The sequence below is a fragment of the Falco punctatus genome (assembly GCF_963210335.1).
Source record: "Falco punctatus genome assembly, chromosome: 6".
NCBI lineage: Eukaryota > Metazoa > Chordata > Aves > Falconiformes > Falconidae > Falco > Falco punctatus.
Window position 1 is genome coordinate 8,926,701 of NC_137585.1, and position 24,421 is coordinate 8,951,121.

General features: G+C 47.8%; 2 protein-coding genes across 4 annotated transcripts in view; one reads left to right on the top strand and one right to left on the bottom strand.

Moving 5' to 3' along the window:
- LOC308065697 (alpha-2-macroglobulin-like) overlaps positions 1 to 21,825 on the top strand; it is a 33,644-nt gene extending 11,819 nt beyond the window's left edge. The window contains exons 14-36 of the mRNA XM_080391893.1: positions 242 to 384; positions 2,235 to 2,384; positions 3,035 to 3,205; positions 3,833 to 3,974; positions 5,553 to 5,661; positions 6,009 to 6,237; positions 6,508 to 6,634; positions 7,370 to 7,491; positions 8,845 to 8,896; positions 9,399 to 9,482; positions 9,870 to 10,046; positions 10,555 to 10,639; positions 11,767 to 11,923; positions 12,266 to 12,340; positions 12,629 to 12,794; positions 13,767 to 13,990; positions 14,565 to 14,783; positions 15,083 to 15,210; positions 15,577 to 15,667; positions 16,396 to 16,464; positions 16,858 to 16,960; positions 17,718 to 17,759; positions 18,530 to 21,825. Of these exons, the coding sequence (XP_080248019.1) occupies positions 242 to 384; positions 2,235 to 2,384; positions 3,035 to 3,205; positions 3,833 to 3,974; positions 5,553 to 5,661; positions 6,009 to 6,237; positions 6,508 to 6,634; positions 7,370 to 7,491; positions 8,845 to 8,896; positions 9,399 to 9,482; positions 9,870 to 10,046; positions 10,555 to 10,639; positions 11,767 to 11,923; positions 12,266 to 12,340; positions 12,629 to 12,794; positions 13,767 to 13,990; positions 14,565 to 14,783; positions 15,083 to 15,210; positions 15,577 to 15,667; positions 16,396 to 16,464; positions 16,858 to 16,960; positions 17,718 to 17,759; positions 18,530 to 18,555 (2,891 nt within the window). The 3' untranslated portion in view covers positions 18,556 to 21,825. The remainder of the gene's footprint in view (positions 1 to 241; positions 385 to 2,234; positions 2,385 to 3,034; positions 3,206 to 3,832; positions 3,975 to 5,552; positions 5,662 to 6,008; positions 6,238 to 6,507; positions 6,635 to 7,369; positions 7,492 to 8,844; positions 8,897 to 9,398; positions 9,483 to 9,869; positions 10,047 to 10,554; positions 10,640 to 11,766; positions 11,924 to 12,265; positions 12,341 to 12,628; positions 12,795 to 13,766; positions 13,991 to 14,564; positions 14,784 to 15,082; positions 15,211 to 15,576; positions 15,668 to 16,395; positions 16,465 to 16,857; positions 16,961 to 17,717; positions 17,760 to 18,529) is intronic.
- Positions 21,826 to 22,247: 422 nt separating this feature from the next.
- The window catches only part of LOC308065820 (alpha-2-macroglobulin-like), a 39,973-nt gene continuing 37,799 nt past the window's right edge, over positions 22,248 to 24,421 (bottom strand). For all 3 annotated transcript variants that reach the window (XM_080392321.1, XM_080392320.1, XM_080392319.1), the window contains exon 36: positions 22,248 to 23,536. In XM_080392321.1, coding sequence (XP_080248447.1) covers positions 23,511 to 23,536 — 26 coding nt within the window. In that variant the 3' untranslated portion in view covers positions 22,248 to 23,510. The remainder of the gene's footprint in view (positions 23,537 to 24,421) is intronic.

The following is a 24,421-nucleotide window of genomic DNA, read 5'->3' on the forward strand; positions in this document are numbered from 1 at the left end:
GTTTTTAGAAGCTGAACCAAAATTCAGCATGCTCAGGCACTGGAAAACAGGACTTGAAACAGGCCTTTTCAGCCAGACAGTAAGACTTACACATCTCTGTGAGCACCAATTAATCGTACTTGGAGGCCTGGAGTTTCATCATGCCTAGGGCGAAGTTTAGAATGAAGTCAAAACTAGAATTTTGGCTGCTCAAGAGCAGGCTTCCTGTACCTTAATTTTTTGCTTTTGTTTTGTTTGCTAGCCAGTGGGGTCTTCTTGCTACAGCTGCCTGTGCAAGCTGATATTGCTCCAGTGGCCCAAGTGCTTGTCTACACCACTGCCCCTAGCAGGGAGGTGGTTGCTGATTCAACCAAGTTCAATGTAGAAAAGTGTTTCAGCAATAAGGTAAGTGTGCGTTTCTTGAGGGAGCAGCCATTGGACTGCAGTTGTGGTCAAGCTCACTTATTTAGATTTATCCCGGCTAAGCTAATTTCTTTAGAATTACTTACACTGAACTAACACTGGACAAGCCATCTATCAATTGTTCCAGGTAGCTTCACTGCCTACTGGCTTGTGTGAGCTTGGAGGAGATCAGCTGTTGGAAAAAAGGTGCTAGCAGGGTCTACACTGGTAAAACCCCTCTTAGCAACTAGTCACAGCCACTGATCTCACAGATGGTCCTGGGCAAGAAAAGGGCTACATGTATTTTGTCATACTGCAACACATGTATTTCACTCCTTTTCACAAAAACATGTTACAGCAATGAGGTAGCTGCTTGCGGGATAACAGAGCAAAAATAAAACACTCACAGCCACAATCCAGTGGACAAAGCTAATACTTGTGAGATCTTTCAGCTCCCGCTCATCCTGTCATTTTCATTTCCACTGTATACAAAGGGAGATAAACCTTGCTTTGAACTTGCTGAGAAACGCACAGTGGTGCTTCAATAGCAGTTGTGAAACTGAAAGAGTGCAGAACAATAAAGCCTTCTTTCTGTGAGCATGGGGACTGTTGTTCTCTTATAACCTCACTTATTCCTTATGCAGAAGAGCAGACTGATGCATCCCTAAGAAGAGAACAACCTCAAAAATTCCTGTTGGGACTTCAGAACAGTAGACAGGATGCTGCTAAAGACAGTCCTTTGCCCTGCTAAAATCCCAGCTAAATGAGTTCTTGAGACTGATGTCCCTGTAGGAGCTTGGTCACCTGAATTTTGTTCATATGTTAAAGGTCGTTAACATACATTAAGGTCTGGGTGCAAGCCAAGTACCAAGTGATTTACATGCTTAGATATGCTTTCCTTTCTGAAAGCATCCCGCATCCAAAGCTGCTGTCAGACAGAATAGGACAGACTTTGGGCTATATCTATGCTAGGCAGTTTCGTAGTAGCAAGTTTGCTACAGCCCTTGTTCTGCCATTTCCTGAAGAACATTGTTTTTGCAGTCTGAAGATCACGAGTCCACCGCGGGAGAGGTGGAGGATGTCAGCAGAAGGCATGCTTTGGTCTTGTTGGGACATGAGGGAGACCGGCAGCTGATGCTGCTTTGTCAGGCAACATGTTTACTCTGAGGATGCTTTGATCGTTGCATGTTAGGGGAGGGTTTGCACTGTGAGGAAAGGGAAGATTTATGCAGGTCAGCCATAGTATGACAAAATCATGTGGGATGGTTATGACAACAACTTCTGCTAGCAAGAGCTTCCAGGGCAGAGGTTGGTACAGGATCATTAGAGTTGTGAGTTAAGTTTTGGAGAAGTCACACAAGTCTGGCAGGTCTCAGCCAACAGGCTGGTTCTTCAGAATCATTACCAGCCAGTAGATACTGCAGTATTGCTCCAGGGCATCACTGCTTCTCATGTTACCAAAAAAATCTGCTAAGCAAGGTCCTTGCAACCCTGTTTTTTCTCCACATACAATATCTGGCTGCAGTACAGAGGCTGGGCCTCGTTCAAGACCATGCCCAGCTGCCTGAAGAGATCTAGCCACAATGTAGGATTATCTCATCACATTCATGGTGGCCATGAAACTCAAAACTGCCTTAAAAATTTATGAACAATTGTGATGCTTGAAGTTGCCAAGAACGTTAGTGCTGACTCCTGGCATTGCAGGAAGGCAACCCCGCTGTGCAGCAGCACAGAGGGAGTGGGGGGAGGGGGTGTGTGTATCTATGTGTAAGGTTAGAACCAATGCACTCAACTGGAGGGAAAAGTCCTGCAGGGGTAGGGCACCTGTGACATAGCTTTTCCTGTGGCTACAGGTGGACTTAAGCTTCTCTCCTTCTGAAGGCCTGCCTTCCTCTGATGCTCACTTGCTGTTCAGAGCCTCTCCAAACTCCCTCTGCGCTGTCCGTGCTGTGGACAAGAGTGTTCTTCTCATGAAGCCAGAAGCTGACCTGTCACCCAGCTCTGTAAGTGCTTAGTCTGTGGAGCAAGTCAGAGGCTGGTCAAAGCAAGTGCAGCCCAGTGCTGGGGTGGAAACAGTGAACAGTCCTTGTCAGTGCTGGCACAGGAAAGCTGCCCTGCACTGTTCCTCGTCTTCCTCCAATGGGCAAAAAGATGAGAACTGGGTAGCAGCTGTTTCTTACGGGTTTTGTGCAACTGTAGGGATGGCAATTAGGAAACTTTCAAGGGAACTGCTTCTCTTGGCCAGAGCCAAACACTGTTGTGTGCTTGATCATAATTTTTCAGTTATTCTCTCCAGCCATGGATTAACTTTCTTGGAGTAACATCTGGAAGTTGACACTTCCAGGTTTTTATTCCTTTCATGCCAAGCTGCAAACAACAATCCCTGCGTACGGACAAAGTACTGCAGATGGGCTGGCCAGTGTCATTTTTTATATATTTAGGCCATAATAACCAGAGTAACATGCTGTCAGTAACAAAAGAGGAAGTATCTCTGACTCCCAAATTCCCATTGCTCCCACCACAAGGAGGACCACAGCAATATGGATGTATGTGCAGTGATGTGACTGTTCTGGTGCTTGCATCCAAATCCCTCAGTTGTGTTTTGTGACAGTGGACATTGAAAATGCCAAATACCCTGGCTCTTTCTGCCTAGGTGTATAACTTGCTGCCAGTGAAGGAACTGCGTAACTATCACCATGGTCCAGACATGCTCTTGGAGGAGCCCCTGGAGAATTGCATCCCCTTGAAGAAGATAGTTCTGAATGGGATCACCTATTCTCCCGTAGTGGAGACAAATGAAGAGGACACTTATAGCATCCTAAAGGTATAGCCCTCTTGCATGGTTAGGGAGTGGAGAGGGAGGACTGAGAATACTTAAGCCTTTTGTGGCATGATGCAGCGCAGCAAGGGAAGGGTTTATGAATTGGAATAATCCAACACTAATTTCTATCCAGAGGCAAGTTCGGTGAGTCATAAGCTTCACCTGTCTTGCCAGCTTTGCTCTATACTTGGTGGAAAAGGAATCAGTCTCAAAGTTTTCTTCTTAAAGGAAAAGCTTTGAGGTTGATTTGGAATGAGGTTCTTGTGGGAGGTAAATAATCCTGTGCCATTACAGTGACCTCAAATAAATCAATATGTCCTTGAGCTGCATCGTAGCCACAGATGTTTCCTTCCAGAGAGAAAACTCTATTATTTACTCTCTGGCTCATCCTGATCCCTGGGCTGGAATTGGACTGGAACCAGTACCCTAGAAACAGAGGGGGTCTACCCTTTGGTGTCTCTGAGCCATTCAGGCACCCAGACCCAAGGCTGAGGGGGATCATCTCAAGGTCCAGCCCACAGACAGTAACAGCTTCTCCTTTCAAGGCAGCATAATACTAATGTCAGGTCTGCTGTGTAAACCTCAATAGGAATCAGTTACAAAAAAACATGTTGGGTTTCTCTCCCATAGGAAATGGGTTTAAAGTTTTTCACAAATACCAAGGTGAGGAAACCTTGGTATTGCAGCACTGAGAATTACATACCTGCAGCAGCCGGCCTTGCATCACCTTCAGCCATGTCTGGACCACCTATGTATGAAATGAGGACAAGCGGTAAAGGAACTGAGTTTTGTTGTCACCTCTGTTCTGAACAGATATCCTGTCTGTATTTTGGTCTGAATACTTCAACAAGAGCTTGGGTTTTGAACTGAACCCTTGGAAGTAGTACTGAATTGGTGGGTTCACAGATTTCAGCTTCTGCATGAGTGTAGGGCTTATCTCTTTTGCTGCACTGTGAAGGTCTACAGACAAGCTTTGATAACTCCATATTAGAAGTCAGCAGAACCGGGTAGTTTTCAAAGACTCTGGCAGAGCAGGATATTATTCTGCTGCTAAATTCTCTGTTTGCTAGGCTTTTACAGTAGACTTGTTCTTCCAGCTATCACTTAAGGGGTCTCCAATATAGTTTTCAGTTTGTCCCCATTGACTCACCCGTTTTTATGTATGATCAAAACCAGATGGCAAAATTTTCAGTGGCAGGTTGGTAGACTTTAGGGGCTTAGAATGGTAAGATGCATTGCAGTCTGAAATGGACCCACCCTATTTCTAAGGGCTATCTCAACTCTTACACTGTAGCTGTTCGGGCAACAGAATTGGTCGTATCATCCTCCAGAGTCTCACGTTAAGGGGAATATCCTAGAAAATCTGTGTTATTATAGCTGGATAACTGATTCAGAGTTTTTCCTTGGCACAAGAACCTGTGCTTTTGTACATGTCCAGTTTGAAGACTGTTTCAACTTCTTACATGAGCTTCTAAGATGCAGGATAAATTTTAAAAAAATTATTTTAAACTGAAATAAGCAGCAGTAAGAAAGCTGACATACCGTGACAGGTAAATATAAGCAAGTCACCTGTCAGCTATGTGATACAGCTCTGGTAGCAGCTTTCACTCATGCCCTGAGACTCCTTCTCAGACTCTGAAGGTGCCTGTTGTGCAGGTAGTATGGATACTTGCTAGCTACACAATTGTTACCCAAACACAGAAATTAATTAAGCCAAAGTAAAGATGATAAAAACTAGAATTCGGATAATAACTTTTCTTCTTTATCTGTTTGGGTGTATTTCTCTTTCTGTTTGTAAAAGCCAAGCAAAACAAATCCCACTCACCCCATCTTTGTTTTCCAGTTGTTCAAAACCAAATTCAGCTGAAGGCTTATTTTTTACCAAATTTAATCCCAAACTCAGAATATGTTATTGGAAATAGTTTTTCAACACGAAAATTTTGGTTTAGTCAAAAAGCCTTTTTTTAACCTTCCCAAATTCCAGCTACATTTTTTTAGTTTGAGCATCTTCAGCCTAGTTCTTGAGGAGGCTATAACTTTGGCAGGGAGGTGGTTTTCGACACAGTGACCCTACAAAAAACAGTGCAACAGAGGGATACTCCATTGCTAGCTGTCCTGATGGGATGGAAATAATGGAAGGCTAGCCCCTCTTGCTAATAAGCCCTGACCCCGAAACTTCACTGATGTTGGTACCAGGGCTCACTACAGCCACAGCAAACATCTGCTGCCAGCACAGCTTCTGATTGCCACATAGGTTGCTGCTTTCTCGGACTGAAGCATGATGCTGATGTAGATCTTGCTTGTTTGGAATTATTAGTAGTTCATTTCTTTTCCATCTCATCACATTCAGGCATTGAGTCAGATAGATTTTATGCCAGGTCAAGCACTCGTGAAGAAGTGACGGAGACAGTCCGAAAGTATTTCCCAGAAACTTGGATTTGGAGTTTAGTATCTACAAGGTGAGCACCTTAGGGCCAGCTGTTTCTTTTTTAGTAAAACTGGTTTATAAGGTGAAAACATGAATCCCCGCATGTTTGTCAAGACTTTTCAATGCCAAAAAGTCCTTCACTGTTTGCAGAGATTACTTGGCCATCCTGTGAGATGGAATTACCTTCAGCCGTGATTAGGTGTGTCCAAGGAATGGTTGTGGGTCTGGAAGAAGGTGTGGGGTGGTCCTTCAGTAACAGACATACTGTGCCTCAACATTCACACAGGCAGTGCTGTTCAGTGGGTCAAAAGGGGTACAGATAGTCACTAAAATGCCATAAAAATCCTCCTCCTGTCCTTACTCTCTGTGCTTCACCAGCTCTGAGGGAAATGCTGATCTAGATGTGACCATCCCTGACACCATCACCGAGTGGAAAGCCAATGCATTCTGCACTTCGGCAGACACAGGCTTTGGCTTGTCCCCAACAGTGTCCCTCAGAGCCTTCCAGCCCTTCTTTGTAGAGCTCACCATGCCCTACTCTGTAGTGCGTGGTGAGTCCTTCACACTGAAAGCCACCGTATTCAACTACCTGTCCGCCTGCATCAGGGTAAGGAAATTTTAAATCCTTCTCTGTACTTGTGTACCTTCTTGTACACCTTTTGCCTTCACCTAGCCTTCGTATCTTATCTCTGAGTAGCCCTAGATCCTTCAACCCTGAAATTCTTATGTTGTTCTTCCTATATAGTCCAAATGCAAAACCTACAACTCCAGCTCCCTTCTCCTTTGCTACTGAAGAAATAGCCATTGCTATGGCTTCCTAGCTCCCCAGCTCTTACAATCACGCTTTCCTCATTGCGCCTCTCTCTATAACTGGCAGGTCAGTGTGACTCTGGCTCAGACTACCCATTTCCTGGCTACTCCAGTGGAAAAGGAGGAAGAGTCTCATTGTCTTTGTGAGAATGGGAGGAAAACTGTGGCTTGGCTGGTGATTCCCAAATCTCTAGGTAAAGGTCTCAGGGTGCTGAAAACTGCAGGGAGGGTTTCTCTGTGCTGTTCCTCCCATTCTTGTGTGAATGAATGAAGAACATGGTCCTGTTTGCACCCAACATAAATGGATGTTAAAGCAACATAGTTTCCTGGGAAGCACTGCAGCTGAGTGTCTGTTTCATGTGGGGTTATTTTGGAGGCAAAGGCTGGTGGACTCATAGTGACCAAGACTGTGTCTGGCACCACACACAGTACCACCAAGCCTTACAGCCCTTAGACAGCATCTTCTGAAGCCAAAGACATTGCTGGCCAGCAGGGCTGCTCTGTCAGCTCCATTCCTCCCAGAGATTAGACGATTGCCCCGTGAGATCTTCATACTTTGTTTTCACTTTGTGAAAACTGTTAGCACATGCTAACAACAGGGTGCTGTGGTAGCAGCTGTGGCGTGCATGCAGGGTAGCAGTGTGCTGAACAGCAGTGGGGCTGGTGAGTCCACCACTGTGGTGTTCCAGGTTATGTAAAAGAGTCATCAAAATAGAGTCACCTTTCCATGGCAGTGCAGCTCGTCTGCTCCAGGATAGCTTCTGATATAGATAGCTGTGGTCTTGTGTGAAAGAAGCAGGGCCCAGGTGTGATAGAAAATCCCCATTGTGAGCCTGCAGGTTGGAACTCCTGGAAGCGTGGCAGTGACTCCTGTTGCCTGTTGTTGCTTGGCAGGGCTGGCTGACTCCTGTGTCCCTTGTTCCCTCCAGGACAGGTGGAGTTATCGGTGAGCACTGAGGCGCTGCAGAACCAGCAGCCCTGCGGGAATGTCATTGTGGAGACCCCTGAGAAAGGGCGGAAGGACACGGTCATCAGACAGCTGCTGGTGGAGGTATGTGGGCTGTGGGAAGGGAGAACTGACCTTTCCTAGGGCTAGAGCCTATGCTGTGATGGAATTGGACAGGATGCTAGAAAAAGTCATCTAGGCTCCCTTTCCCATGAAAGGCTGGACCAGATGATCTTTCAAGGTCCCTTGTAACTTGGGCTGCTCTATGATTCTATGGGATCATTATGCAGTGTGGCAGTATGATGGTCTTACATCATTGTTATACTTTGGCACAGCTGCATAAAGACTACAGCTTAATAATAACGTGCAGTGTTTCTCCCAGTATGCTAGACTTTCCCTATCCCCTACCGGAGCAGGACTCCTACTCCAGTCCATCCTTCCCTTTATCTCCTACCTGTCACCTCCTATTCCAATACACTCTCTTTACACCCTTTTTCCTCCTTTTGAGACACCCCCAGTAAGTTTGCCAGTCAGCACGTGCTGCCTCTCAGCAGTTGAGTGGCCAAGCAAACTGCCTCTTACGCTGAGCGTTGTGCAGTTCTGGTATGCTACCGTAGCGTGGCACCAGGATGAAGGTCGGGCATTCACAAGCACCTGTGGGAGTTTGATGCCTGTAGAGAAGTCCCTTCAAAACTCCAGTTATTATAACAGTCCATGAAAACGTGTTAGAATTTTACAGCTTATCCATTGCCTGTGGCAAGAAGAGTCACTGATGTGATGTGGTACAGAAGGAAATTATATAGGGCAGCATTGCACATCCTTTATAGGAAAATGCTAATTTATTGTACTGGGTGTGGTAATCTGGCAGGTAGATTGTATGTTCTTAGCTTTTCTCTGTATCATAAAACCCCTTAATGTTTGCCTACTATTTTCTATGGTATCAGTAGTGTCACCAGATATTACAGTGTACATCTTCCCTTTCTATTATTAACATAATATTAGCAAACTATTAGAATAATGTCTATTTCTGCCCCCCACAAACATCCACAGCTTTATGATAAATAGCACTGCAGGCGTCTCCTCAGGACAGCCTTCCAGAGCTACTGTGAGCTTTTGTTAACAAAAGCACTTGCTGTAATGCTGCAGTACCTTTTGTTACAAGGATGTTAACTATCTCTCGCTGTGTACGACAGTTGCAGGTCATCCATGTGATAGTCCTGCAGTGTTCTCCTCTTCCTGCTCTTCCTCCACATACAACACCCGTCACTTAGGATCATATTCTTTTATTTGCTTAAATTATTATTTTAGAGCTCTGTATTTCAGGGATTGTTTATGACTGCCTCTCCTTCAGTTCATTCACTTTTCACATATCCCTTTGCCCTTGTTAAGGATTGCTCTGTCTGTATTTCCTGTCTCACTAACTTGTCACCTCTCTTGTTTTCCTTCATCCCACCCAAGCCTGAAGGAGTTGAGAAGGAAACAGTTCAGAACTCTGTGCTTTGTGTGAAAGGTAAAGCCCACTCTCTCCACCCTTTCCATTTGTTCCTGTGTGGTTTGATGGGTGGGATGTGCCTGGAGGAGGAAGATAGTGCTGCCTTTATCATATTCCAGATAAGCTGTTTTTTTTAGGTAATCAAAACATGCCCCATCAGTTGGGAGCCTGAGATGTAAGAGAGAAGAAAGCCCTAGAGAATGGACCATCCTGGCTAAGCATCAGGGTATGAGTTAGGACAGATTTAGCATGACTGCATCCCTGCTTTCTTGTATGCTAACACTGGAGTTACAAGTGCTGTCTCCTGTTTTCTAGTGCACCCAGGAAAAGTTGTAGACATGCAATCTCCAGTGCCTAACAGTGGCTGGGGCTGGTTTCATGCAGGGATTGCCTTATAGCCAGGGAAAAACGAAGTGACTGAAGTCAGGGCATTTCTAATAGGAAGCGTTCCTGTTGTTTCACTGTGTCTCCCTCCCCTTGGGACTGCACTGAAGCTGTTTGGGACTTGTTTCTCTCTCAGGAGCGCCTGTGAAAGAGAAGTTTTCCCTGTTGCTACCCTCAAATGTGGTACAAGACTCAGGCAGAGCATATTTCTCAGTGCTGGGTGAGTGAGCAGCCTGGCAGAAGAACCATATGCTGTTTTTATCTCTGTGTTGGCCTCCTACCTCACAGCTTTTTCTTCTGGTTTCCAGCACACCTCACTCCTGTCTCATCTCTTCTGTCTTGAGCATCTTCCCTTCCAGTTGTGCTCTTCCTTTTCCTGTTTTTGCATGTCCTTTTATTCAGAGTTCTCTTCTAGTTTCCTAAATTTTCTCTCATTTACCTTTTTCCATTTTCTTTGATGTTCTGTTTCATTCAAGGATCTTTATAGATCCAGATTTTTTTTGTTTTTCTCTGCCATCTTCTGCTTCTCTCATTCAGTATCTCCCTCTGATTCTGATAGCCAGCTCTGAGTATTATTAATATCCCTCTGCTATTTCCTGCTTCCCAGGTGACATCATGGGCACTGCCATGCAGAACCTGCACCAGCTCCTGCAGATGCCGTTTGGCTGTGGGGAGCAGAACATGGTCCTGTTTGCACCCAACATCTATGTCCTGGACTACCTGAACAAGACAGGGCAGCTGAGTGAGGAGGTCAAATCCAAGGCCATTGGATACTTAGTGAGCGGTGAGCTGGGACATGGCTTTTGCTTCTGCTTTGGCTTTTTTCCAGATCCTACCTGGGATGGTTCCGTCAAATGTTGGCCAGACATGGAAAGAGAGCTTCTCTCATACACAGATGTCTCTGCTGTGTGCCTGAGAAGGCCCTTCACTGCTTTTTCCTTTATAGTTTTCTGTTACTTAAGCATTAGAGTACCTGATCATTGCACCCACTTTTCTCTGCTCCGTCTTGGGTTGCAATGCAGTGCAGAGCTGTCAGATGACCTGCTAAAGTGACTTGTCTGTTGTCATCAACATGTCCTGCCTTCTTTCTGAAGAACAGCAGGTGTTGCCTGTCCTCATGCAGTGCAAGCAGTGCGTGGAGGTGGGGATGTAACGGTACTTCTCATTAGCTAGGATAGGACTGATCTACTCTTCTCTCTTTTGCCTTCACTGATACAGCTGTTTTTCTGTTTCCCCTTCCCTCAGCAGACTTTCTTTGGCATCTGAATTTTTCTTTAACTCTCCATATGCAGGTTATCAGAGGCAGCTGAACTACAAGCACCCAGATGGCTCTTACAGTACCTTTGGACCACGTTATGGACAGCAGGGGAACACTTGGTGAGATTTCAATGTTGCCTGTGCCTCCCCTATATGCTTTTCTTTCTCACCTACACATTTATAATAAATGCTGCATGACAGTAATGCTGTTGCAGACCAGCAGTCTTTCCAGTGGTCCCTGCACTGCCTTCTATTTGATGAAATAGGCTGCATCAGCCAGTTATGTAGCTGAAGCACATCCTCCCACCAGCAGGCATGAGGACCATGGCAGAAAAGAAGGAAATGGAGATAAATCAGGGAAAAAGCATAGCAGGAATTTCACATCCTGACTGAGAAGGGCTGAAGAGTTGCAGTGGCAGCTCTTCTAGACTAGCATCTGCTGAGAAGGCTGCTTGGAAAGGTGTTTCTAGATAAGTGGAAAGGATGATAATCCAACAGCAGTGCTGTATGTTTTATTCCAAGAATGTTTGTGTGTTACTAAGCAAAGGCAGCCTGGAGGACTGTATGTGTTGCCAATGTGACTTACTGAAAAGTTTTGAGTTGTTTCAGCATATCATTGTCATACATTTTCAACTTTAGGTAAGGATAAGAATGGATGATTTAATCACCTTTGGTTTGCTTTTAGTTTCCGAAACAGTACTTGGCTCCTGATGGTATGTTGGCTTCTCCCTAATTGCTTGTAACAACTCTAGCAAAAACTCTTTTGACATGTTCTTCTTTACTTTTAAACTCTGAGGAGTTCTGGGAAACCCACGAGGCATGGATTTCTAGTGCAAGAGTCCTGTCAGTAGATCCATGAGCTAACAGGGATTTAATTATTCTAGATTGTCATTTTGAGTACTATTGTTACTCAAGTGTTGAGCTAACTGTCATGCAATTCTCTACTTTTTCCAAAGAGATTTTTTTCAGATATAGTTCAACAATCACTGTCCTTCAAACTGTAGCCTCAACACAAAGGGATCACAGAGTTTGTGGCCCAAGAGAGGGACAAGAGATCAAGGTAGGAAGCAGGTTTTTGAATGATTTTTTGAGGTGAAGATATAAAATATATGTGATCTGACTAATTGGCCCACAGTTCCCCAGGCCTTCTTGCCTTTCTCCAGAAAAATGATGTCCACATGGGCCCTGTCACCTGAGAGGAACACAAGGCCTGCTCAGGCTTCCACATTGCTCTTTCTTCCTTTCAGGCTCACGGCCTTTGTCCTCAAGTCCTTTGCCCAGGCCCGGCCTCACATCTTCATAGATGAGAAGCACATCCAGGATGCTTTGGTCTGGCTGTCTTACAAACAGAAGGAGAACGGCTGTTTCCACAGTTCTGGGACACTCCTGAACAATGCCATGAAGGTAATGTGTCCGCCTGGTTGGTTTTTTGTGAGGCTAGAACTCAACCATAAGTCAGATGGGTCCAGCTGAGCTTCTCGAGCATACACGCAGACGGGAAATTCCCACGTCAATGGCAAGCACTAGGGAGTCAGACGGCATTCGGTATGATTGCCACGATAGGAAGGAGAACGAAGTCTAACCTGCACTTTGGAAGTGGTATTGATACCTCCACATCAGCTGCAAGGGGGAAGAGGCAAGCTAAGAGTCTACAATGCAGGATAAAGCATTCCCACTGGAGTGGGAGAAAAGACTGAAGGTAAGAAGCTAGGTGGGGTCACCATCTACCTTTGTGTTTCCCTGCAGGGAGGCGTGGACAACGAGGTGTCACTGACGGCCTACATTACTATCGCATTGCTGGAGATCCCTCTGCCTATAACTGTACGTGGCTGCACCCTATTCTTGAGTCAGTTATGTTGTGTCAGTCTATGACGACACAGTACAGCCTAGAATTTGCTCCAGATTGCAAAAAGGACTGGGTTGTTGAGCCCTGTGTTAAAAGAATCATGAGGTGTCAATTTTGACATTTCTGGAACACATTGTACCCTACTTGTTCCTAGACCTCATTCTGGCAGACGCCTCCTCAGAGTTCATGGGAATGATGTGCCATTAGTAAGGCAGAACCCTAATTTCTCCCCAGACTTCTAATCATAGGTTATCTCTCCCCAGCACTCAGTGGTGCGTAATGCTCTCTTCTGCCTGGAAACAGCAGCAGATGAGAAAGAAAACCACGTGTACACCAAGGCTCTGATGGCATATGCCTTCTCCCTGGCAGGCAAGGAGGACAAGCGGAAGGCATTGCTTGGCTCACTTGAAAAGGAAGCTGTGAAAAAGGGTGAGTGCTCCAGGCGGGACATCTCTTTCACTGGCATAAGATCTTCCCTTGAGAAAAAAATGGCTTTGGCTGGTGGGGCAACGGCTGTAGGAACTGGCTTGTGTGGGTAGGGAAAGGTGGAGGGAGAGGAAAGACTTGTGCAACGGGGTTGCATTTTTGAGAGCTCCCTCTCAGTGCCCAGTCCTACTTCTGTGCTCCAAGGGAGTTCATCAGGAAACACCAGGCACCATCCCCACCAGTGCTGCACTAAAGGATAGCTCTGCTAGCATCTCTCCTCAGTCAGCTCCTCTTGCCGCACCACGCACAGCTTAGCAAGGGCTTAGCGATGTTTATGGCTACTCCTTCCTCCAGTGCATGTGCTCAACAGAGAACAAAGTTGACCGTGCATGGCACAAGACATGATAAATCAGAGATGAGCTGGTTGTGTTGAGAGAGAAAACAAACGTGCACCTCATTTTGGAGGCCTTAGCATAAGTTCTAAGTCTTGCGGGAAATCACGTAATGACTCGGAAGCGCCCTGCCAGAGTAAGGCCGGACAGTGGGTTTGCCCCAGCATTGGGTAGCAGGGTTGTGAAGGAAGAATGGCCAGCACCTTTTGCCTTCTCTGCCTGCAGGTTGACTGTCAAGCCCTGGTCACATTCTTTGGGTCATTTTGCCTCACAGAGCTTGTCCCTGCCCAATGCCGGCAGCTTGACTCAACAAGGGAAGGAGTGCCAGCCTGGTGCTCTGCTGGTGCTCAAGCCCATGAATGTCTGTGTGAATCTGGAGTCTAGGACAAAGTGGTCTCAGCGGTCTCAGACTAGTCGCAGCAAGCAGAGAGCTGTCTAACACTTCCCATTTCATCCCACATGACAGATGCGTCCTGGAGGCTCCGTCCTCCCAGCTGGACTGGCAGCAGACTAAGGACTCCCTTGCAATAATTACTACTAACTGCTTGTTGTCTTGTCTCCACGCTCCCTGCCTCCTGGAAAGATGGGTCTGTTCATTGGCAGCGGCCTGGGAAAGAGCCAGAGGTTGATCTCCCGTACTATCGCCACCGAGCTCCCTCTGCCGAAGTGGAGATGACAGCCTACGTGCTGCTTGCTCACCTCACCACGCAGCCAGCACCTTCCCAGGAGGAGCTGTCATTCGCATCTCTCATTGCAAAGTGGATCAGCGGTCAACAGAACCCCAACGGAGGCTTCTCCTCCACCCAGGTGAGCCGCTTCCCTCCTGCGACCTCACACATCAACGTCAGAAGACGAGAAGTGCCGGAGACGCAGGTGGGAGCCCAGTAAGGTTTGCCAGGGCAGGGGCTGTAGCCCTGCGGTATTTACCATGGTTGCCACGTCCCCAAGAGGCTAGAGGCCACTATCTCAGGTAACGCTTCCGGAAATGACGGATGCTTTGATTAATGACCTGTTTTTCCTGACACAGTGGAGCAGGACAGTAGGGACACAAGGGACGTGTGTCTGTGCCACTGGAGAGGGCTCCCACTGCAGTGTGTCGGTGCCCGTGAAGTTGCTGCTTCACCCTGTGGCAAGGGAGTGAAGGCTCCGCAGTGCTCCGTGCCAGGGAGCTCGGGGAACATGCAGCTGCTGTGCAGAGGACACAGGAAGGGAACGGGAATGCCCCAAAGCTGCTCTTCTCCTCTGTCCTTTCTACTTAAAACTGGAGAAAGTGAAGAACGGAGGGGAGGGTGCCTGATGACAGCAAAGGGCAGGCTGTGGGAGGACAGGCTGTGCAAAGGCTGACTGCATCCCCCTGGGAGCTGGGACCCGTCTCTTTCAGGACACAGTGGTGGCTCTCCAAGCCTTGTCCCTGTACGGAGCTGTCACCTATGCCAAGAGCGGAGCGGCCTCCAAAGTGACCCTGCGATCTGGAGGGGACTTTCAACAGGACTTCCAAGTGGATCCCACAAACCGGCTGCTGCTCCAGCGTGTGCCCCTGCCCCAGGTGCCAGGGGAGTACAGCACGGAGGTGTCTGGCGAAGGATGCGTCTACCTGCAGGTGAGGGGGATGGGGGCAGGTGCCATCCTAGGAGGGTAGCCCCTCACCAGGCAGCAGTCAGGGAGAGGGCGGAGGGGCAAGAGAGAGGGGAGAAGCGGGAGGGAATGGTCCGGGAGAGGGAAGAGGGCAAGGAGAGTAAAGATGGAGAAATCGTGGGAGGGAAAGAGGGAAGGATCTGCACCGTGGAGGTGTTGTGAGAAAGGGTGAAGTGGGGAGCCTGGATGGGGAGAGGACGGTCTCTCTCACACGGTGAGCATGCAGGCACACACGCTCACACAGAGCCGCTGGCTTTCCTCTAGACAAGCCTGAGGTACAATGTGCAGCCCACGCAGGAGGATGCACCCTTCATGCTTCATGTGTACACAAGCCCAGAGACATGTGCGGACTCCAAAGCTCACAAGGTCTTTGACATAGGCATAAATGTCAGGTGAGTCTGTGTTTGGGTCTGAGCCTTCCTGAGACGCCATGGCAGCTGAGTTCTGGTGAGCTGGTTTGGAAGGCCTGGAGAAGCAGTGCAACCCTTTGAAAAGTGGGCAGGGAGCAGCTGGGCTGGGAGGAGAGACTGTGGAGGAAGGTCGTGTCCTGCAGTGGTGGAGCTGTGTGGGCAGCCAGGGGCTGGGCAAGTGAGAGGCTGCGTAGGTGACTAGGAGACCCCGGCATAGCTGGAGAAGAATGTGCTGGACCGCTAGGATGTGGTGGGGTGCCGAGTGTTCCAGAAAAGTCGGAAATGCCCCCAGCAGTGCCCCCCACTTTGGCTTGAGGTGCACTGAATCTTTGTTGCTTGGTTCCTCAGTTACACCGGGGAGCGCAATGGCTCCAACATGGTGATTGTTGATGTGAAGATGCTGTCAGGATTCATCCCTGTGAAGTCTTCCGTGAGGAAGGTAGGATGCTGTTTGTCAAACAAGCTACACCCAGCTGCTTATATTCAAGACACCTTCCAAGTGTCTATAGCAAACCAGAGGGCTTCAGGGTTGGAATGAGCTTGATCTCGCCACTGTCATCTGCATATTTGCCTTGTACAGTGTTCTCTTTTCAGACCTGCCTTAAGGCCAGCACAAGGGGAGACAATATGGTGAATCTAGGAAAAATAGATTAAGTAACTTTTTCTTTGGACTGATGGTGTGCCCTTTTATTATCACTGTGTTCCAGTAGCTCCCTAGAAGCACTGTTTGCATAGGACATTCAAAAGTAGTGCTGTTTTATTTTTCCCTCTGCTGATCTGACAACACCTTATAGCATTGTAACTGTTTAGGTCTTGGGTCACTATTTGACATGCTACACAGGTGCATGGTCTGGAAAATAAGGGCAATCATACGATGCTGCAGAACTAGCAAGTCAGAAGGAATGGATTTTCATAGAATTGTTTCATCACTGCTTGAAGCAGTGCTCAGTCCCTGCTGAGTTAGGCTGTACTTTGTCAGCCAGGATGGTGAAGGGAAGGTCTGGGGACTGTGATATCTAGCGGCACACCAAAGAGGCAGTTCCATGCTGCTCACTTAGTTCCCTGAGTACCCTGGTGTCTCACCCACAGTACATCCCATCTGTAGGGCTGTGCAAGGGGCACAGGGACACCAAACTCAATGGTAAAATCTTGGTCTTCTTTCTCCAGCTGGAAAGCCACCGCGTTATTGAACGCACAGAGCTGAGTACCAACCATGTCCTTGTATATCTGGAAAAGGTGAGTTTCCACCTAGGGTGAGGACGGGTCAGAAATACAGGCTTTGGGACATATGGTGACATGGGGAAAAAGACCGGGGACTCAAAACTACCACAGCTCTGCAAAGAATAGGACTGAATCTCATACTGACTTTTGCTGACCTTTCAGACTTACTGGTACTTCCCTCCCAGCCCTCAGCAGGCTTTCCCCCGACCCCACACACAGACCATGCCCCGACCCCCCCACCAGCCAGCGCCTCCCCCAGCGTGGGGAAAGGCCCCAGGGTTCCCCCTTGCCCCTCAGCCAGGCCTGCAGCCCCCGCGCCCCCCAGGCCCAGCACGGGGGCAGGGGAGAGCGAGGGAGCCCGGGGCAGTGCGGGGCTGCCCCTCAGCCTCCACCGCTTCCCTTCCCCAGCTGGGCAGCGAGACCCTCAGCTTCTCCTTCGCGGTGGAGCGGGACATCCCCGTGCAGGGCCTGAAGCCAGCTCAGGTGAAGGTCTATGACTACTATGAGACAGGTGAGTGTGGGGCTGGGGGTGCCCGTGGGACCGAGGGTGGGCAGTGGGCTGCGTGAAGGGGCACGGGAGCTGTGGGGACCCGCAGCTGTCCCTGGCCCGGGCCATCTCCCGTCCCCCCCTTGTGAACATGGAGATGGTGAGCAGGTCTGGGTGGTGGTGACTCTGCGGGGATCCCTGCGTGGCTGCTCCTCACAGCAGAGCTGCTGTGCAGCTGTCCATCCTCCCCGGGGAGAGGGTGGAGGAAGCCAAACCCCCAGCCCTCCCACCGTGGTGCCTCCAAGGCCGGCCCTGCCTCGCCACAGAGAGGAGCCATCCCGTGGGGCAGAGCTGCAGGTGCCGGGGGTCCCGTGTTCAGGTCTGGCCCCAGAGCACAGCCGTGCCCTTGCTCCCAGCCAGTCCTGCTGCTCCTCGTGCCTCTGCTGTCCCGGATGCTGCTCCAGGGTGGCGGTGACCGAGTTGTCCCCACCCCTCCCCAGTGTGTGCTGGAAGAAGGTGCCTCAGCAGCCCTTGGGCACGCTGGAGTGGAGACCTGATGGGGCCGCCAGCGCCGGGTGGCTCTGCCTTGCTGGGTGGCCTCTGGCCGTGGCAGGGGCTGGGGCTCCCTCCCACCCAGCTGGGATCTCTGGGGGCAAAGCTGGGGGTGGTGGTGGCAGCCTGCCGTGTGGCCTGGGAGGAGCATCTCTCTGGCACCCATCCCTCTACCAGGGCATCAAGGGGCTCTGACAGCCTGCTCTCTCCCTTCCATTCTGTTTTCCAGACGAATTTGCCACACAGGAGTACAGCGCTCCCTGCGCCACAGGTAGGGTGCACAGGAATAACTGAGATGTTGCAGCATGGGCTATTGCAGGTTGTCTCGAATGAGAGTCATTGCAGACCTTGGGTCTCCTCAGCCTGTGTATCTTCCCAGCTTTCATCTCCACGGTCCGTTGCAGTCTGTAGGCACGCCTCGGTGCAGCGGGGAAGGGCAAGGCCGCCTGATGTCCTGTGTCCGGTTGGACGCAGCTTTCGTTTTGGTTCACTGAGAAGGGCAATCCCAGCGTCACTGCCTTCACTCACACAGAGACACTTGTCTTTACCTCTGTCTGTGTGTCACATCGTACAAACAACACTGAAATCCCCTTGGGACTGAATACGACACTCAGCCTTTCGTGTCTCTGCCCTTTTCAGGGCCATGTTTGCCATGCTGCAGCCACAGAAGGCTACATGCATCTTGGTGAAGTTTTGATGTTACTCACGTCTTAGGTTGGGACCTTTCAAATTCTGCCCTGGGCTGCTTTTTGCCTTTCTTTGAGAAGTCCAGGTGCTGAGAGAATGTGTACTAGGGTAGCTCATGTATCTCCAGTATAAATCTGCCTCCCTTCCCCTCTTTGTTGCATGGATATCTTGAACATGTCCAGCCATTCCCATTCTGTTATGTGCCCGCAACTGGGCATTTTTAGGTGAAGCAGTTTCCCAAGTTTTAACAGGGCTTTAACTCACATAACCACCAGAACACAGAGAAGATGTCCAGGGCTCTGGACACTGCTTCACCAGGACACTTACCTCTCTCTGTCTTTTTCCCACCTCCAGCCAAGGCTGAACAGGGAAATGTCTGAAGAGCACATCTTGTCTGGGCCTTGCTGGATCAGCTCGCGTGTCTCTGCCCCTAGAAGATCTTCTTGTTGAGGGGGGGCTACTGAAATGTTAGAGAAGGACACCTCAACAGCAAAAAGAAAGTAAAACTATAAATAAATTAAGTCTTGATTCTCATCAGATGACGCTGGCCTTATTTTTGGTACTGTGTCTTGTGTCTGCCCCCATCCACAGCTCAGACTCCGTGATGGCCTGAGATTTAAATCCAGAGCCATCCATGGCAAGGTGGTGTTTGGCAGCTCCTCAGGAATACCAGAAAGCAGACAGCTTTTGGCAGTGAGGAGGTTTGTCTCCAGGAGGAGAGGAAATCCTACCTGATCCATTACACGCTGGAAGCTTGGCTCCCTGCCTCTAAAAGCGAGTGTTTTCTGCAAGATAATCCTTGAACATAAACCTCTGATCGCACATTGCCTTTGATCTCGCTGTGAACTCACTGGTATGAGCTGGAAGGACAGTGTGAGCCTGTCCAATCTGATCTTTCATGGCAAGCCAGACAGAAGTGAAGGGAAGACCTGTGAACTTTCCCATTCTAGTGGTGAAGATATTGCTTGTTTCTAAACAGTTGAAGTGAAATCAGAGAGGGACTGGGAACTTAACAGTGTCATTCATAGAATGGTAGAATTGTTTAGGTTGGAAAAGACCTTCAAGATCATAGAGTCCAACCATCCACCTAGCACTGCCGAGTCTACCACTAAGCCATATCCCTGAGCACCACATCTACATGTCTTTAAACATCTCCAAAGATGGTGATTCCACCACCTCACTAGGCAGCCTGTTCCAGTGCTTGGCAACCATTTTGATGAAGAAATTTTTCATAACACCCAATCTAAACCTCCCCTGGTACAACTTGAGGCCATTTCCTCTTGTCCTATTGCTTGTTACTTGGGAGGAGAGACCAACACTCACCTGCCTACAACCTCCTTTTTGGTAGTTGTAGAAAGCAATAAGGTCCCCCCTGAGCCTCCTTCTCTCCAGGCTAAACAACTGCAGTTCCCTCAGCGCTTCTCATAAGACTTGTGCTCCAGACCCTTCACCAGCTTCGTCGCCGTTCTCCGGACATGCTCCAGCACCTCAAGGTCTTTCTTGTAGTGAGGGGCCCAAAACTGAACACGGTATTCAAGGTGTGGCCTCATCAGTGCTGAGTACAGGGAGAAGATCACCTCTCTGGTCCTGCTGGCCACACTGTCTCAGATACAGGCCAGGACACTATTGGCCTTCTTGGCCACCTGGGCACACCGCCGGCTCATGTTCAGCTGGCTGTTAACCAACACTGCCAGGTCCTTTTCCCCCAGGCAGCTTTCCAGTCACTCTTCCCCAAGCCTGTAGTGTTGCATGGGGTTGTTGTGACCCAAGTGCAGGACCTGGCATTTCTCCTTGTTGAACCTCATACAATTGGCCTTGGCCCATTGATCCAGTCTGTCCAGATCTCTCTGCAGAGCCTTCCTACCCTCAAGCAGATCAGAACTCCCCCCTCCAACTTGGCACTGTCTGGAAATTTACTGCGGGTGCACTCGATCCCCTTGTCCAGATCATTAATAAAGATGTTAGACAGAACTGGCACCAGTACTGAGCCCTGGGGAACACCACTGGTGACCGGTCACCAACTGGATGTAACTCCATCCACCCCAACTCTTTGGGCCTGGCCATCGGCCAGTTTTTTTACCCAGCGAACAGTACATCCATCTGAGCCATGAGCAGCCAGTTTCTCCAGGAGAATGCTGTGGGAGATAGTGTCAAAGGCCTTTCTAAAGTCTAGGTAAACAACACTCACAGCCTTTCCCTTGTCCACTAAGCAGGTCACCTTGTCATAGAAGGAGATCAGGTTAATGAAGCAGGACCTGCCTTTCAGAAACCCATGCTGACCGACCCTGAACGCCACTGGGTTGTCCTGTATGTGCCATGTGATGGCACTCAGGACAATCATAGAATTTCAACCAAGAACCACCTTATGAGCCAAACCACTTGCGTTTTTCATGAGAACTTTATCCTCTCTCTCTCAGTGGAGGCCTGTAGGTCTCTTTTGGGTTTTTCTATTAGTAATGTTATAAAGTGGTTTGGGTTTTTTTCTCCTTCACAACTAGGCTTACAGTGTTTCAGCAGAATTCAGAGGGGATGCCCTGGATTCCCATCGGGTAGTTTGGGTTAAACTTTTCACATGTCAGTTTTCCAAATGATCATATTGTCTCTAGTCTAGATCTCTCCCAGGGATGGAGAGGCAATCAGCCTTAGCTCAGTAGGTCATATGGCACCCTGCGTATTTTATTTACATGGTTCTGTGTGCAGAGGTGCCTTTGATCCTGCCAATCTAAGCATAAGCAAACACACCTATAGGAGTCCCTCACACAGCTCCTTTCATGTACACAGACCCAGGTTGTCAAAAAAATAATTCACTGCTGCAGCAAAGAACTTTTATTTGTTTCAGTGACACTGAAGCTCTTTGCATCATCGTTGTCCATGTAGGTGTCTCAAGACCCTCTTTCCCCTTCATAAGCTACAATTCCTCACTGTGTGAGGAAAGCAGTTTACTCTGGCCCCTTTCATAGCTGTTCCCCTGCTATGGGGTCATGAGAGACTGACTGTGCCAGAGAGACATGGTCCCACTGTTAGTTAGGGGCAACCAGTTCAAAAGTGCCAGGTCTGCAAACTTGTACATACAAACCCAGGTCTGCAAATACAGACCCTCCTTTACAGTGGGCTGTAGGTGGGTGCTAACAGCTCCTTCATTTTCATTTACTTTCTGGTGAGTACTCTACATGTTATGTACATGGTTATGGTGTTGGATCTCTTCTGCCTCAAATGCAACAAAGTGATCATCATGATAATTTAATTCAGAAGTCTGTAAAATCACTGGAGTATGTTCAATTCACAAAATTTTGATAATGGCTTTCGACCATGGAAACAGTTAATGTTTTGCTGCTGCCTTATAAATTAGGCATCATCTAACTGTTGCCCATGGGCAGCCATAACACTTGCCTTTTGGGGCTCCCTGGCTGGCTTCTACATCTCTCTACTTGACTAGGCTGTGAATCATCAATCACATACTTGCAGGTCCTCCAGGGCATACCACATAAGAAACTTCAACAAGGCTACCTTAAAGAAGTACAGGAATGTCTGAATATTGAATTTCCATCCCCAAGGAGCATGCATGTTGTGCTTCAAAGGCAATTCACAATGATCTAAAGTCAAAACAGTTTAATTCAGCAACTAAAAACTATGTTGCTTTGAGACCTTGGAAAAGTGCAGGAGCGGTCTGCAAACTAGGACCATGCATGGCAATCAGTTAGCTGAGGGGAATTTGTTCGAGCTTGTCTAGACAACAATTAACATGATGAGGCATGTTTGCAGAGCACAGGGGGGTGGGAGACGGATGGCGCCAAGGATGGCGCCAAGGAAAGGTAACACCTTGCTGTTGATTGCTGGTAGTTAACCACCAATCAGGGATTGCCTGGTATGCAATGCTTAGCTTCAAGAACCAATCTGTTTAAAACGCGCAGCTTCTGAAAGTCTATAAAACCTCGTGACGTGCTTCTGTACAATAAATTGACAGTTGCTTGCATCAAGCTGCGTCCCGTCTCTTCATTCGCCGCAGAAAAGTAATTCCCTTATAGCAGGAAATTAGGCGGTTTTACTATTTCTAAATCAAGACAAAATGCAATTAGTATTCATGGTTTATTAGAAATTTTGCTCAGCTTTCACTGAAGACAGTTCATTCCATAGACTTCTCTGAATATGAAGTGTCAAGAAGGTCTTGAGTGAGTAAATGCCAAACACCACAGGAGACAAGGTGTCACAATATTAATATCTAGCAAAAGAGATGATGAACTTTATTTGTTCTCAGTAATGCTGTTGGGATAGGCACACTAAAAAAACTGGATGGAACAACTAGCTGTGCATACTTTGGATAAACAATAAGCCATGATGCCTAACAATAAGCATTTCATGAGAATAAAGTCATATGAGATCTTTCTGTCATTCAAAAGTTTAAACCAGAAATTAATGGGACAAAACCAAGAAAAGAAGAACATTCCTAGAGATATGTAAGAGGATTATAGAGAGATTGATCGAAGCAAGTCTATGATTTAAATAAATTTGCCATTTAAACTAGACTTAGGTTGTTAAGTTACTGGCAAATGTCATGAGCTTCTCCTTGGGAATGTCCCAGAAGCAGCAGGCACAAGATATGGAAGTTTCCATAAGAAGGCTCAAGCTTCAGCTGGAGAACAGGCCATTATAAATTAGCAGCTGAAGGCATAATGCATGCACACATCCCTCCTACCCCTCCATGCACACTCTAATCTTAGAAGAGGACATACCGTCTATCTCCTTCCACTCTTCTACAACCAAGAAACAGTCCTGGAAGGGAAGTCTACGGGGCACATCACAGAGGCTGAATTTCATGTAACATTAGCTGACAATCTAGGCTGCTTACCAGTGGGAGACATGGACAGGCACCTGCGGAGACCAGTTCAATCAAGGTTATGGTTTCTAAGCCAGGGGAGAGAAATTGTTCTCAAGAAGTTCCTGTCCTTTGCTGATTAGATAGGGTCTCAGATCGCAAGTCCAGAGTACATAACACTGAGAGGGCTACATTAGAAAGGCTGACCCCAACTTAAATCATTCTGTCCTCTTCTTTTTTTAAAAAAAATATTCCTCACTTTTTGTCCTTATTCCTGCACAAAGGCATGTCTGGATGAGATGTTCTTCGACATCATAAGAATCCAGGGAGATTAAAGCTGTGACTGGAGGCTGAGAAGGAAAAAACAGAATTGGGAATAAACTGTTCAAAACCCATTCGTGAGTACAGTTAATTTATTTGTAAAGTTCATTTCCTATTCCTTGCAGGCACTATTTATCTGTCAGTCCATAGATGGTGGTGATGGTAGCTAGGCAGGGAAGTTCCAGCAACTGGGAGTGTTCTTCATGCATTGTCCTGGTCTACTTCCTCTGCAAGAATGGAAGAAGATGAGAAGGTAGAGGAGTTAAGAGAGATACGCCAGTTCCCTCTTTCAGGCTGAGAGACAGAGTGAGCAAAATGTGAGTTTGGGAAGCTAAGTTTTGTGTGAAGCAGAGTACAGGAGAGTGAGTTGCTGTTTGACCAGAGCTGAGGGTCATCCATAGCACTCAACACTCATGTCACCTTCAAAGCTATGTGAGGTTGAGAGAGGGCTGAGACTCTTTCTGACCCACTGGAAGAGATAAGCAGAGTAGGATTTGTCACAGCTGGGATGGACACAGGAGCACAGTGCAAACAGGCAACAAGAATGTTTACTGCAGCAATGAGATGCTCTTAAAGTGTATTTATTTCTCTGCAGAGAGTAGAAGGGATCTGCTGCACCAGTACTATTCAGGGCAAGGATGGAAGCTTTCTGCTTTGCAACTGCTATCATCCTTTTAAGTCAGTGCAGACCACCTTTGGACACCTAGACCAGCGGATGGACCTCTTAACTAGCAACTTCCCACCATCCTTTCCAAGGAAGAGAAAAACTCTGCCTTTTAACAGACATGGGGAAGAATAGCCTAAAATCTAAAGTCTCCCCACTAGCCTCAGACTGCATAACCAGACCACACCAATATACACTTTGGAAATGCTTTACTGTCCACTCAGTGTCTGTCTTACAACTCATGTTTTTCCAGGAAGGGAGGCTGTAGGCCCAGAATCAGCAGAACACAGCCTGTACCTACGGACACAGTCCAGGTTAGCAAGGAGTATGGAGTGAAAGTGTGGGAGTTCAGGCTCTTTTCCAAGACATCAGATAAGAAAACAAAAGGACATAAATCTCACTGTTTAATACCAGCAAGAGACAAAGCTTTTGCCTTTCCCAAGTCCAA